This window comes from Rhododendron vialii, chromosome 5a, assembly GCF_030253575.1.
Source record: "Rhododendron vialii isolate Sample 1 chromosome 5a, ASM3025357v1".
In the NCBI taxonomy this organism is placed as follows: Eukaryota; Viridiplantae; Streptophyta; class Magnoliopsida; order Ericales; family Ericaceae; genus Rhododendron; species Rhododendron vialii.
Window position 1 is genome coordinate 3,536,164 of NC_080561.1, and position 16,042 is coordinate 3,552,205.

General features: G+C 37.7%; 1 protein-coding gene across 1 annotated transcript; it reads right to left on the reverse strand.

The window, feature by feature from the left end:
• Positions 1-1,027: 1,027 nt before the first annotated feature.
• Positions 1,028-14,793, reverse strand: LOC131327441 (uncharacterized). Its single transcript, XM_058360610.1, has 14 exons — positions 13,945-14,793; positions 8,848-9,568; positions 8,216-8,460; positions 7,651-7,906; positions 7,406-7,500; positions 6,161-6,542; positions 5,961-6,035; positions 5,535-5,717; positions 4,988-5,169; positions 4,419-4,602; positions 4,224-4,318; positions 3,191-3,557; positions 2,992-3,066; positions 1,028-2,622 (listed from the first exon to the last, which is right to left on the reverse strand). Exons 1-14 carry the CDS (start codon positions 14,791-14,793, stop codon positions 1,250-1,252), a joined length of 5,082 nt encoding a protein of 1,693 aa, XP_058216593.1. The 3' UTR covers positions 1,028-1,249.
• Positions 14,794-16,042: the final 1,249 nt, after the last annotated feature.

Consider the following 16,042-nt stretch of genomic DNA (forward strand, 5'->3'; position numbering starts at 1 on the left):
TATCAAACAGTCAATCATCTGCAAAAACATCGAACCCGAAATCAAGCTGTGCAAATTCGAATATCATCTCCCAAAGACATTGAACCCAAAAACAAACTGTGCAAGCTTGAATAGAAAGCGATATCGAAACTGAAATTCCAAAGGAGATATGGGATATGGTTCAAAGACATGAGAACAGTAATAAACCTAACATAGAGGAGGCTAGGACCGTTGACATTGGGACAGTAGGGTTTTTTTTGTTTCTCTTGGAATTTTTTTTTGTTGGGTTTTTTTTGTTTCTCTTGGAATTTTTTTTTGTTTTCCTTTTTGTCTAAGAACCAAACAAGGATGGGGAAAACTATTTTCCTTTGTTTCTATACTCAGAACGAAATTTTAGAAATGGGTATACGGTGGCATAAAAGAGAGGAATATTCCAGTATGCTGCATATTTGTGCTTTGAAAGGGTCTTTGGACGAGGGAAAGGCAGTTCATGGAAATGTGATCAAGAATGGGATAAACCCAGATGCCCATTTGTGCAATTCATTGGTGAGTGTTTATGCCAAGTGTGGGCATCACCAATGTGGGCGTCACGTCAATGACGATATGCCTGAACGGGAACGTTTTTTCTTGGACAGCTCAATTGCAGGACTCATAGCTGATGGATATAACAGGTATGATATTAGTTTTTACTGCAATGTGAGGAAAGATGGCGTGAGGCCAAATGGGTTTTCTCTTACCTTGGCTACTGCCTTGAAAGGTTGTTCAATGTGTATGGATATTTGTTATGTGAAATGCAATGAGATGGAGTTTTGCAAAAAGAGCGTTCGGGAACTAGCTTCAACATGTGTACGAGAAGAATCCTAAAAAGCATACCATTGCTGAAACAATAAAAATTTAGGACTGAGCTCCTCGATCCATCAATGCACCCCCAAAACCATAATGAGATCTAAACTTGAAGGCTCATGGTCCCCAAAATCTCACCATCCTCACCATGTACAGACATGATCTAACAATGATGACAAACTCAAGTAATCCTTGCATCGGGAGATGATAAAAAGAAACCCCAATGGAACGAGATTTACACAATCAAATATCACCAACCAAATTTAGGTAAAACCTAGGCCAAAACAAAGGGCCCTGCAAAATGCAGCATTACCAAAAGTAGTTTGGTTTAGCAAAGGAAAAACTGGCAAGGAAGGAAATGTTCCGTTACACAAAGAACATGGGACTGGTGTCAACCATGTAAATATTATTCTACTACTAAACATACTTATGGTCTTTTCTGCTTCAATGATCTGCAATTGTCACATCCGCAGTTATCACAAAAATTCATCGTGTGGGGAACCTTGTCACGAAGTTTTAGTTTTGTTACTTGATTTCCCAGTGAGGTGAGAAGTTGCAGATATTCGCTCAAGTTCTCGTCACGGGCCATTAAAATCCAGTCCCCATCCTCATCCTTATACTCAACGTTGAAACTACCAAGCTTGCACTCCAGTATCTTTGACACTTCTTCCTTCAGTTCATTAATTCCCGATGTGAGAGGGAGCTGAAATTTTATTGTGGTATCCCCATACATTGCCTTTAGCTTCACGAACCTCGTATCTGGCCTTTCTGTGAGAAGAGGCATCATGTGGGGAATTGTAGCCATTGTGTGATGAATAGTAGGCATGGGTTGGCTCGCAGGATCAGAACATGGAGGGACTGTCAAGTTAAAAGATCCGTAGAGATTTTCCCCTGAAAGATGCCCTTCTGCGAATGCTAATGAATTTCTCCAATATTCTGAACTTCCTGTTGTGTGGGGAATAGTAGGCATGGGTTGGCTCGGAGCAAGACTAGAACATGAACCAACTGTCCAGTTAACAGACCCAAAGACATGTCCCTCCGGAAGAGGCTCTTTCTGTGGAGCTGACAAATTTCTCCGATCTTCTAGTCTTCCTATATTCTCACTTATTTTTTGTGTTGATGCCATCTGAGGGTGTGGATCCACAAGACCATTTGGATTCGGATATGCAGTGAACTGCGTTGATTGATTTTTCCGTTGAAACGGCCATTCAGATGAACCCCCAATGAGGTGAGGTATCGTATGGGGAATTGTAGGCATCGTGTGGGGAATAGTAGCCACAGGTGCATCAGAACGTGCAGGAAATGTCAAATTACTAGATTCACAGACATGTCCCTCATGATAAGGCTCTACTTGTGAAGCTAACAAATCTCTCCTATCTTCTGAACTGCCCATGTTCTGATTTAGCACCTCTGTTGATGCCATCTGAGATTGTGGAAACACAAGAGCATTGTGATTTGAATAGGCAGTGGACTGCGTTGTTTGACCTTCCAGTTGAAATGCCCATTTAGAGGAACCCCGTGCTGCTTCAGTTTCACTGTATACAGCTGGATAACAAAAATCCACATCGCGACAATGACCGGGGAAAGAATCATCAAAAGTAGGAGTTCTTTCAAATTCTGCTATTGAACCATTTCCCTTATTCTGAAAGTTCTGGTCTTCAAAAGAATCTGGTAGACACTCATTTGGCTCCAAATTTTGACCACCCATTTCATTTACCACCGTGATCTGCCCATTAGTTGATAGCGTATTGAATGTGGGTGATGGATTCTTTTGTCCATGTGGATCAGGGGGTCTCCGAACTGTTTGGAGAAAAGAAAAACTTACGCAAGAAAGATAATAAAAAAGAAGAGAAGAAATGGATAGTCGTAGCGTCTTTTAACTTGCAGAATTTATGAGAAAAAAGATGGGGAAAAGGATTAACTCATCCTGGCCTCTAAGATGATACAAAGAAAAAAAAAAACTCTAATATCTGAATCATAGAAACGTAAACCTTTTGTCAGGAAGATTAGGTACCAATAGTTATCATTGCTCGTGTTCCCTTTCTGTGCAAGTGCCTCAACTTTTGGAAAGGTTCCAAAATTGGATTACTAGGGGATCAAGGTTTCTCTCCATTTCTCTCCTATATTTGCAATCCAAATGGACGACTAGGAAGGAGGGGGAGGAATTACCGCTATTGCTTCTCCAATTTGGCCACCGAGGAATCCCATGATCCCTACAGACGCGCTTAAAGGTTGAGACGCTAACTGCATGAGCAAGAATAAACAGAAGAAAACCGTATTGTTATATTTTTGCTTCCAACAGAATAACCCAGCTCCTTACAGAGTTAGTTACTTGAAAGCAAGAAAAAGATGGCAAGCAATAACTTACAGCCAAGGATCTTCGCAACATCTTCACGTTTACTGCCAAAATGTTTTTTGAGAACCTCACGACTAATTATACTGGAAGCAGTCCCTTCCCCGTATTTTGTTTCCCTCGTTCTTTCATTTTCAGGACGAGATGCACTAGAGCCACACCAATCTTGTCCGCCAGGGTGTGCCCTGTTGTTTGTAGCAGCAAATTCACTTGATGAAAAGGCGATATACCCCTCGATCTCTCTTCCACTTCGCAAGGCGAAAGGGTGAAGTGAAGATCTGGCAAGCCAGGACATATGGACAAATTGAAGCCATGAAACAAGTTTCTCTTCCGTCGATAGACTGATAACTTCAGCTGGCCTTTCCCCTCCTAAAGAATACCCCTACATTGTTGCCCAGTTCTGAGTTCAGTAACAGTAATCGGTAAATCTGGAAATTTAAAAAATTGCACTTCTTTCTTTTCCTAGTTAACAGAACATACTTTTAGTTGTTTATAGAAAATTCGGACTTTATATGGTTTCTTGTGCTAGTTTAAACAGGTATGTTTTCTCATCTTTTTCAAATACACAAGAACAACAATGACATCAATGCTCTAACTAGCAAGTATGCTCATACATGTCATTATCTAACCAGTCAAAGGGAACATATAAATACCTCTTGAACTAATAGTAGTCACTAGATTTACGTTCATGTTTATTGTCCGACAATTTTGAAAACAATGCATTTAAAGGCAGCGAAATGATGGCTTCAAACAGTGCTAACCATTCCAAACTGCGTGAAGCTCTATGTATAATATTCCAGAACTTCAGCCAAGGTCAAATGTTGATGAGAAAAAAGCTTCCTCAACAAGTTTTTGAACTCTCATAAAGGGAGTGTTTTAAAGCTCGTGTGAAAATGATTTCACAATCTAAAAAAACCTGAATTGACAAAAGGGATTCATAATCCTTAAAAAGTTAGGCCTTTAGGTAGAAATCACTGCACTTTCCGTAGCAATTACAACCTACCCATATTAAAAGGACTTGAAAGAAATGAAAAAACAAATGAGTTACTTGTCGAAATGGGCACCGATGGATCCCATGTTGCCTGTGGATGCGCTTCACAGTGGATACCAGATTGATCCCATGACGCTTACAGATGCGCTTTGCTGCAGAAGCACCAATATGCAGGTAAGAAAATTTCATTTTGCTTGGTTCAGAAACAAGAGCGAGATCTCCAGCAACACTTCATAAATTGTAGACCCTTACCACCAAGGCTGTTTGTAGCACCTTCACATCTGCTGCAAAAATGTTGTTGGTGATCCTCAAAACTAACACTCATACTTCTGCACTTCCTTTTAAATGTATTTCTCACAAATATTTTTTCTGAATGAGTTACGATGGGTTCTCCATCTGGTAAGCTGAGAGGCCAATGCAAAGACCTAGTAGACTGCTGTATTTGGATAATTGCAGCCATTTATCAACGTACTCATCCATAAATATACAAAATACAGATTCATAAACAGAATGATAACGTCAACCAATCTTTCCTCTTGCAGTTCAAAAAAAAATAAAAATCTTTCCTCTCGTAATTAAGGGTATGGCTAATCTAGATTTTTTCTCTCTTCTACTAGAGTATCATGCTTTTATCGCACCCTTAAAGACAATACTCGGATCCATAGTTTGAGTTAAACTTACCATACCATCGAAGACAATACTTGGTACAAACGTATCAGAATCTGGATTCAAACACTCTACTTGAACCAAGGGTAAATTCACCAATATGGATCATATTGTAGTTTCAAACACTCTACATGTAGATCAGGTCATGGACTAACCTGAGTAGCCAATCCTCCTGAGCAGTCCATTTGCAGACTTCTTGGCAGATCTTGTGATTTCTTTCTTCGTACACAATGCTTGTATGTTAGTGTTCTCTGTCGCACTAAGCGTCTAATGCCGTTAGACTGTTCCCCACTAGGAAGACTCTCTAGTATTTCGAATGACTTCCATGCAAGGGAATCTGGCGTGTGAAACCATAACTCATTAAATTTATAGTAAGCAACCATGATTGGGGTAAATGATACAAACCATAATTTAGTATCACAACCAGAATTTTAGCAGAAAAACGTAGCAGACTTCGAAGTTAGAACCTTCGGTATCAATTGAGATGGACCAGTAAAAGGTAAACCTGCGAGTCTAATTATACAAAACCAGATAATGTGCCAAGCAGATGAACCATTTGAATTCACTTTTTACCGTTTGAACACAAGAAGCCATATAACAATGAAGCTTCTAATTGGCAGAAGAAATAGTATGGTTGCAAATTGAAAAGAGATTAAGATTGCAACTTGCAATGAGTACATTATTATAACTATAGAAACTTACCGCCTAGGCCCTTCTCTTCATCTTTATGTCTAGCTCCAAAATGTTGTCCTTGGTCCTCTAAACTAAGTAAATTAATTAAGCAGTCTCTCTCTGATGTCTCTCTCTTACTTCCTTTCTCTGAACCGTTCTGATCTGCCTTGGCAAATTGTGCTCTATTTTTTGGAGCGTAAATTGCTTGTTGTTCTGACAAGGAAAACATGTCAATTATCCTTGCCTCAGGTTAGGGAAGATAGAATTAGAAGGAAAAGGAAAGCAGACTCTATTATGTGAATCATAAGAATTGGAATTTAGTCATGTAAGCTTAACTTGCTCCCCTTTCTCTGCAAATCCCTCAACTTTGAAAAGACTTAAAAATTGGACTCTTAAGGGACTATGGTTTCTCTCTGTAACGATCAAAACAGGTGACAAGGAAGGGGTGAGAATTACCATTGTTTTTAGTCCAACGTGGCCACCAATAACTCTGGTGCTGCCTGCAGGTGTTCTTAAACATGGATATGTTAACTGCATGAGAAAAGAAACATAAGAAATTCGTATCCTTGTATTGCCTCCACAAGACAATAATCTAGCATCTCCTGGCAGAGTCAGTATTGTCGAAAGAAAGAAAGAGATGGCAAGTAATAAATTACCATCAAGTCTCTTCACAACTTCTTTATGTTTCCAGCCATGTTGTTGGAGATCCTGTACGCTACATAAACTCATAGTTATCCCTTGTCTGTCTGGCGTTTCTCTTGTATTTTTCCTCTCGTAATGAGATGCAGTAGAGCCACTTTGATCTTGTCTGACAAGGTGTGGTTTATCGTTTGTACCAGCAAATTCATTTAATGACGAGGCTATAGGCCCGGCGATCTCGCCTCCATCTGGTAAGGCTAAAGTCCGAGGAGAAGATCTCGCAAACTTGGAGATATGGATAATCAGAAGCCTTGAATCAAGTTTCTCATCCATAGATAGACTGATAACTTCAAATAGTCTTTGGTCTCCCAAAGAATACACCTTCCTTGTTGCCCATTTCTGAGTCCAGCAAAGGTAATCAGTAAAATATGTCTCCTAATTTTTCCCCGAAGAGGAACAATAAAAACCTTGATAACCTAATCAGTGATTAGCCTCCATAAATGTCATGGACTCACTTATTGAAGAAGACATATGACCTTATAGGCCCGTTATCATTATCGTAGTACACCAAGAATCACTTTCATTTTGTGTCTTACAATTTGAAAGCAATGCTATTTAGAGGCAGCTATATCCTGATGGCTTAGGCTATGGTGCTAAACGTCGCAAACTGCAGGAATGGTCTAAGGAAAAACACGCTAAAGAGTAGTATCCCAGAACTTCAGACTTCAGTTAAGTTCAAATATTCATGACAAAAAGTTTTATAATAAAAAATATTGTATAAATTATACAATATTATTATTATAAGATTTTTTTGAATTATTCGATCCAGATTATCTTCTAAACCTTACTATGTTTAGAGTTCAAGAAGATGGTGGGTATTGTTTGAAGACTAAGTTCCACAGAGTACAAGTTGAAAAGGCCACAAATTGAGACAAACTTTAAGATCTTAATAGATGGTCCCTTCTTCATTGAAACCAATGAATCTAATTACACATTCATGTCCATTCAATCTAAGGGAAAGTTGGACACATGTATGATGTATGCTAGCTAACACAATGAGATGCTCATTAAAGGCATAGACATTTTGCAAAAGGAAGTTTGTCCACCATATGATTTCAAAATTTAATGACCTGAAATGATAAAAGGAAATTAAAATCTAAGTGAATTATGAACCAACTGCCAGCGTAATTTGACATTACTACGGCCAGAATGATTCAGACTTTTAAAACTAATTGACTGAAAAGGAAATATAAGAAAGTTACTTGTAGAAATGGCCACCGATGGATCCCGTGTTGCTTATGGATGCGTTTCACTATGGATACCCGATTGATCCCATGGTTCCTACAGATGCCCATTGCTGCATGAGCACCACTATATAGGTAAGAAAACTTCAAATTTGTACTACTTCCATAAAGAGAATAATACAGCATGTGCTTTGCCAGAAGCATTAGATGGTTCATAAATGAACACGAATGAAAGCAACATTTTATCAGTTGTAGAAGCTTACCACCAAGGCTCCTAGCAGCGCCTTCACATCTTCTGCCAAAATGTTGGTTCTGCTCCTCAAATACTACAATCATAGTTCTGCACTTTATCTTTAATATCCTTCTCACCCTTTTTCCCTCTGGAAGAGACATTGTAGGAGAGCATTGATCTGTCCTAGCTGCATGCGGTACATTTTTCGTAGATTGCTCTAATGGATCAAGAAGCACTATGTGTCCTCCATCTGGTAAGCCAATAGGCCCACATGAAGAGCTAGAAGGCTGCATTATTAGGGTAGTTGAAACCATAATTCAATATACTAGTCGACAAACAGAACGATAACTTCAACTAAACTCTCTCCTAAAGAACACCCCTTCATTGTGGCTAATCTAGATTTCTTTGCATTTCTTTACTACATCAAATCATACCATTTCAATGCAACATGTAGTGCAAAAAAATCAGAATCTAGGTTCAAACACTATACTTGAAAAAAGGTTAAATTCAACAATAAGGATCATATTAGCATTGTTTGAAGACCTAGTTGGAAAACATGTATGCGCCCTTGCGAGCTAATCTGGAAAAGGACAAACCTGAGCGGTCAATTTTCCCAAGTATGTAGGCGATTTTGTCACTCTTGGTTCAACTCCGTTAATTTGCATAACTCTTGGCAGATCTGGTGATTTCTCTTGTTGTACACAACCCTCAAGTTTTAATCTTCCCGGTGACAATAAGTGTACACAGTAATTAGGCTGTTCCCAAGGTGGAAGAATTTCTAGTACTTCGAATGATTTCCATGAAGTGGAATCTGTCGCATGAAATCCCAGATCATAAATAGCTACAATGGATTAAATTTTGAGGCCATTAGCAACTACATAAACCACCAGGGTGTAACTAACACAAACCAAATTTCAATAGTGGAACCAGAAGTTTAGCAGAAAAGCATTGGAGACTTCGAAATATTATTATCAATCAAGATGGACTACTACTTGGCACAAAATCTTTTGTTGAAGACAAACGTAAACTTGCATTTTCAATTGTACACAACAAGATAATATACAAAACAAATGAACCCTTTCAATTCATATTTCTGTATTTTTAAAATTAGAATCCAGATACATAAACAACTGAGCTTCTCTTTTGCAGAAGAAATATGATAAAGATTGAAAAGATGATAAAGATTGCAAGCAGTAATACATATTCTGATCAATAGTAGAAAGCTTACCATCAAAGCTCTTTGCAGCATCATCGCGTCTACCGCCACAATGTTTTTGAAGATCCTCTAAACCAAACATACTATTAGTAACGCATTCTGACTCTCCCCTATTTTCATTCTCTGGAAGAGACACAACAGGGCCAGTCTGATATGCTCTGACAAGATGTTCTTTGCTTTCAGTAGCATCAAAATCCCGCAATTTTCGTTTTGTAGAATAATCTAAACTAGTTCCACTCTTGATGAAGCATTCTCCGTTCAATCCCTCTGCTATATCTTCCTTCTCTGAATCAAACCCAATAGGACCGGTCTGATGGTCCATCACAAGATGTGCTCTGTTGTCTGGAGGATCAAAATGCGTCGATGATCTTCTAGTCGTTGAATCAACTAAACTATATACACTCTCAGTCACGCACCCTCTGTTTGATTCCTCTCTCATATTTTTCGTCTCTGCATTAGACACAAGAAGGCTGCAATGATATGCGCTGTTGTTTGTAGCATCAAAATCCAGCAAAGGTTTTTGTTCAGATGAATCAAGTTGCACAATTTCTCCTCCATCGGGTAAGGCTGTAGGCTGAGGTGAAGACGTGTGAATGTGAATATCCATGTTCAAAGAGCGCAGTAAAGCAGCATCATATAGGTCTCTGTGGTTGGTAGTAAGTACGATGATCTGTTCGTCGCCACAGGTCGACAACAGGCCATCAAGGAACTTCAACAGACATGAGCCCGTCAACTGCAGCGAAAATAACACAACAGCAATGGAATTAGATTAAAACAAATAACTTTATCCCTTACCTACCGGCTACCATCCCGTTAACTTCTACTACCAAATCTTGACTTTCAACCATCTTATGGCACAGTGGCGGCGGGATGATGCAGCTGAGTGGTGGATGTTTTTTTTTTTTTTAAGAATTCAGGTGTCCAAGCTAGCTTACGTAACTTATCTTGGGAAACAAATCTCACCGCTCATTTACGGTGGTGGTCGTAATTAAAACCTTGTCAAGCCTTGACAACTAAGCCGACCCAAATTATCCAACGCTGCTATGGGATCTGACGGTGCACAGATGGCAAGGGCCCACTCTGGTCCCTTACGGATAATCTGTTATAATCATCTACACATATCGAATTAAGCTGATTTTTCACAGAGACATTCGAAAAATTATTTTTAAATTATTGAACGGCTCAGAATTCAGATATCCAATCCTAAATCTTGGAGGTTTTCTCTCATTCCCCCTCCCCAAGCCACCATCCGCCACCCCTCCTCCACCGAGTAGCCCGACAGATTTTGGAGGTAGTGCTTTGAAGATCGTGGTCGCTCCATCCCGCGGAGTGAGAGATTTAGCAGGAACGGAGCCAGGATTTTACCCTAGCAGTGGCGAAATGCGAAGGATTAGGAGATGCTGCCAAGCGGGGGTGCTTGGCTGCAGTGCTAAGCGGCCGATCTGACTGTTCATCTCGGCACAAACGGCTCGGATCTAATCTTAGCGCAAAAATGGCCGGATTGGCTGCTTGACACCACTGCCAAGCACCCCCGGTTGGCAATATCCCGGGTCCGAATAATAAAAACTATAGAAAATGATGGTGGTCATTTGCACATGTAATACGAAAGAGACTAATTTAGTTTTGGAATAATATTTTGGGTCTTCGTTCTTAAAAAAAAAATAGAGGATTTAGGACTACTATATAGCAAAAAATAAGGAAAAAAATCTAGCGGTAGCGAGTCCATATAAATTGGAGATATTTTTTTTTACATATAATGATTGCATTTTTCAAAATTCTTGCCGTGGCAGACGCCCCTACTAGACCCCCTGGCTCCATCCTTGAGATTTAGGTTAGTGAATGAAGTCTACTTCGATACAGCAGACTCCCTACGTTTTCGCTACTGGTGTTTCTCTTTCTTTTTTTTTGGTTCTCTTCTTTGATACCTCACCTCCACATAAGGAAATTTTATGCATGTCACCAAGTTCCGTTACATGCGCCGCAACGGTAAGGGAATGAAAGGATGAAATTGACATAAAAACGGTTCGAGTATTGCTTTGAAACTAGCTAGCTATATTTGACAAGGACCGAAAAATTAGATAAGCCAACAACAACAAAAAAAAAAAAAGTTTTGACAATATTAAGGTCAATGGTAGTCTGCTTGCTTGGTTGTTGATATAAAAAGATATTTAGGGTAGCATCGAGACTCAATATTGATGACATTATAAATTCCGTTAACAATTTAACAGAGAGTTAACGGAGGGGAGGTTTATGCATATTGCTAGAAAAAAGTAAGGAAAGTTAGAGTCATTTTAGAAATCTGTGGGGAGATCTCTGTATTGTCAAAACCTTCAGGGAGGTCAGTGTGATTTACCCATATATTCAAAGTAAAAAAACAAATACCATCGGTCAACTTGAGTTGCAAGTAAAAGGGAAAACAAAGTAAATAAATTAAAACAGCACTGATGAGTCATTAATCAAAGGTGGACTCAAGGGAGAAAAAGACTTCCTCTTGTTTGGTTTTGAAAAGAACAAGAAAAAATAGATTATCAGTCAAGAAAAACAAATTAAGCATTGCTTAATTCATTGTTTTTTCCTCTTTCATTTTCTTCCGTCGCCTTCCCCTTATCTAGATTTTTTTTCTTTTAGAATTCCATTAGATCTATCTCCAAACCATTTTTATTTCTCCAAAATTAGCGTCTTGCCCGTTCGATGAACAGAGACGGAAAAAAAAAAATTAGTGAGAACCCTTTTTTTGGTTGTCCTGTGCTTGGCATGTATGGCTCTTGAAATTTTACTCTATTTTTTTGCCAAAATTAGAGAAATTCCAAAACAACAGAAATCTCAAGATAAGAAGAAAGAACATAGTTTCATGCAAAATAAGTATATACACTACAAGAAAAATGAAAATTAGTGACGAAAAAGTGGCGACGAAATTTAATTTTGTCACTAAATGAGTATATTTGGCGACGAAAAAATAAATTCGTCACTATTTTGATAACTTTCGTGACGAAATAATTTCGTCACCAATTATGCCTGTTTAGCGACGAAAAAAATATTTTCGTCACTAAAGGTACCCATTTGGCGATAAAATACATTTTTCGTCACCGAAAACTTAAAAAAGGTGACAAAATTATTTTTTGTCGCCAAAGATAATCATTTTGTGACAAAAAATATATTTCGTCGCCAAATGTGAGCAATTTAGTAACGAAATATTTTTTTCGTCACCAAATGCTTAACTTTGGTGACGAAAAATAATTTCGTCACCATTTTAACGCTTTCAGCGACAAAAAATATATTTCGTTGTCAAATGGGTACCTTTCGTGACGAAATTTATGAATTGCGCTTTGTCACTAAATGTATTTCGGACATAACTCTTTATTAAAATCTCCGATTGAGATAATTCAAATTGGGTTTGAACAATAACTCAATTGCCTACAACTTCATGTTTATCAAAATTGCTAATTTTAATGTTTAAAGGTCCAAAATTACATTCGAAATACATTTTCATGGTAAACATATGTGTTATATATTAGATATTTCAAATATTTACTGAAAAGTGTGTGTAGTGCAGTTGGTTGGTGCTTGCGCGAAAAACTCAAGGGACTCGGGTTCGAAACCCAGCAAGAGCAAGAAAGATGGATTTCTTTTCCCATATGAAAACATCTTTCGCAACGAAAAATTTCGTCACCGATTTCTTATATTAGTGACAAAAAATTTCGTCACCAATGTGACCCATCGGTGACGAATTTTTTCGTCGTCAAAAAGCACAATAAGTGAGGAAAAAAAATTCGTCACCAATTAGTCACTTTTTGGTGACGAAATATTTTGTCATCAAAAGGCACTATAGGTGACGAAAAATAGATTTCGTCACCAGGTAGGAATCCTCGACAACCTTTAGTCGACAAATTTTTTTTCGTCACCTATATTATTTGTGACGAAAAACATGCAATTTGTGACGATTTTCATTCGTCACCCAATTGAATTTTTCTTGTAGTGATATTTGTTATATTATTGATTGAATCTAATTCCTTTTCAAATTTTATACATTTCATAAAAAAATAGAATCAATAATGAATAAAAATTTAAAAATTTAAGAAAGTTTCATGTAGGAGAGAGTTTTCTTTTATTTTAGCATATTGCCTGTTTAGAACTTTTATTTTGTTGTCATGTACATCAATGGATCAGTGCATATTGCTCTTGGAATTTACTATCTTTTCTCGCAAAATAATTAAGAAAATTCTACAACAATAAAAAAAAGAAATGAAAAAATGAGATAGGTTTGAAGGAGCATTTGTTATGTTATTAATTGAACTTAATTTCCTCTTCAAGCTAAATAAAGTATATATTTTATATTTTGTAAAAAGTGTAGAATAATAAAATAAAAAGATGAAAATTAGAAAATTACATGTAGGGGAGAAAGTTGAGAGAGTTTCGTTGTATTATAGGTAATAACTATATTCTTGTAGTATATAGTATAAATAGATAGAAAATGGATGTGGCATATTGAGAAGAGATTTTGTAATTTATTTCTTATTTTCTTCAATTTTTTGTACTTTATGGGAGAATTTTGGAGGGACCATCATTTTTTTTAGAGATGTGGTCTCCAAATTTGAGGTGTAGTCTTCATTTTTGGACACCCAATAGTAAATTTCGAGACCAAATATCTAAAAAAGACAATGGATTCCTTCAAAAAAATTCCATAAAGTACAAAAGTTGAAGAAAATATATGATAAATTATAAAATCTCCAATCAATATATCACATGCATTTTCTATTTTGAAGAAATAGAGATGGGTTGGAGATGCTCTAATATTTTTCCCCTTCCCCCCTAAAATAGGAATTAATCAAATAACCAAGAGGAGTATAACCCACTATTATGAAACTTTTACTACAGTTCTTTTTAGGAGTTCATACCAATTTTATTTTATATCTTATAATTTATAATATTTTATGTTATTTTAAAAACATTGCATTATATATAGAACTAATTGAAATCTATCAAACAATATCTATATTGGATATAAAATTTATTACCGATTTAAGGATATAACTAATTTTTTTATCTGGTTAAAATAGAACGAAAGACTATTAAATTGGGACGGAATACTACTAAAAACAACTAGCTAACCTCGTTCGCGAGTCTGTGAAGCATCCCAGCACAGTGATCAAAATCTTGAATCGCAATCAAGGAGCGATTCCTGGTGGAGACCAGCACATTCCTCAGCTCTGAGATGGAGGGCATGCTCGCAAGGTCCAAATGATAGATGTCAAATTCAAGAAAGCTGGCCATGGCTGCGATTAAGCTCGATCTGTCGGTACCAGGAGAGTCGTTCAACAACAAGTAACCCCTCTTCCAAGCCTTGCCTATCCTCTTGTAAAACTCCTTGTCCCTTGCGAAACCCAACAAGTCCGTAATTATTCCCTGGTTTTCCGGGTCCATCGCCAGCTTCTCGAGCTTCGGCGAAGGATGTTCGAGATCCATTGATTGGTTTGATTCCCAACAACCCCGTGCTGTGTGCACCAGCTTCGTCTCATTGTCCCTTTCCCTAAGGTAGTCCTCGAGTACAAAGGTCTTCATCTGCTGCTGATCAAACCTGTTGACGACTCTCTCATCCGCCCGTTCGTCCTCGCCGAGCCACGCCGTCCGCTTCTCCTCGCTCGCTAACTTGCTCATCCTCACCGCGGCCGCAGCGTGACTCTCTCCCTCGCACGTGGTGTCGGACTTGCTCCTAATCACGTGATGGTAATAACATGGAGGATCGAGACCCTGGTTGGTATGGTCGTACAAGTAGATATAGCAGACGAATGACTCGACTGGGTCGGGTGAGAATGGTTTCTGTTTGTCTAATGTCATCCATGAGTATCTGATTATGATTAAGACACTGATTACGAGAATGGCCTTTACGAGGGAGAAGGGAGCTGCGGATGGGAACAAGTTCAACGTTGAGTCCCATATGCCGCCGATTGGTCCATTCATGGCTCCGGCGAGAGAGAGAGAGAGAGAGAGAGAGAGAGAGAGAGAGAGAGAGAGAGGAGTTTTGGGGGGAAGAGAGATGGGGTGGAAGGGTGGCTTATTGTAATTTTTCTTTCTTTGTTTTGTGTATTTTTTTGTCTTCTTTGAATTTTTGTTGGATTTGCGTTACATTTTTTGAATTAATCATCCGTCTAAAGGAGAGGAGTGTAAAAAGTAAAAAAAAAAATTATGACAAAAACAAAAAAAAACCTCACTAAATACGAAAAAAGTTTCAAACAATTGTCTTTTGTCTAAAATGTAAGATCTTTTTTCAATATCGGTCTATATTTTTATATTTTTTCAATACGTCTCGTTGGGACGAACAATTAGCCCTAAAAATTAGGACGAAAAACTAAACATAAAATTATGAAAATTAAAGAATACCAAAATAAATTTACAAGAAAGGAGCCTTATGCTCCGGCATGCTAGGGTGAGTTTGACCTAATTAAGGTGTTAATTGTTGAGCATTTTGTCTTTATTCAAAAAAATTCGCGTTAATTAGTCTTGCTTCAATTTTTGTAGATTATTTTTTATCTCGACGAGACGAATCAGAAAAATTAAAAATTATGACTTTTACCCAAACATTTTTGAAAATATTCAAGATACAGTCCAAAAAGTCCGAAAGCGCTCCCTACAAAGCTAAGAGAAACAACACCTAACTTTTCTTTCAGAAATACTATAGGTATTGACAGTTTCCGTAGGGAAACCGTATTGACGGCCGCGTCGGGCCATCTCCGGCCACCGGATGGCCGATCCGAGCCGTCCAAAAATTTAAAAAAAAAAAAAATGAGGGGACCACGTAAGAATCAACGGCATATACGAAAAATAGGGTGTTTAGATTAAGCATTCTACACACATCGGCCGTCAGTACGGTTTTCCTACGGAAACCGTCGGTACGTATAGCAGGGCTCCTTTTCTTTTTGCTTGATTTTTCTCAATTTTTATAAGATTCTGGTCAAATTACTGCATCATTTTTTTTTTTGTCTCAATGAGAATTTTGAAAAGTATAAAAAATATAAACAAAACTCAAAAAAGAATTCATATAAGGCAAAGAAAAAGGTCACATACTTTATCAATTCCTCTCATGAAGACAAATCAGAAAAATATAAACAAAAGTTAAAAAATTCATATAAGACAATGAAAAAATTCATATACTATATCGATTCCTCGACAAAGGCTTTTTAACCTTTTTGGTCCCTAATGTATTAAATTC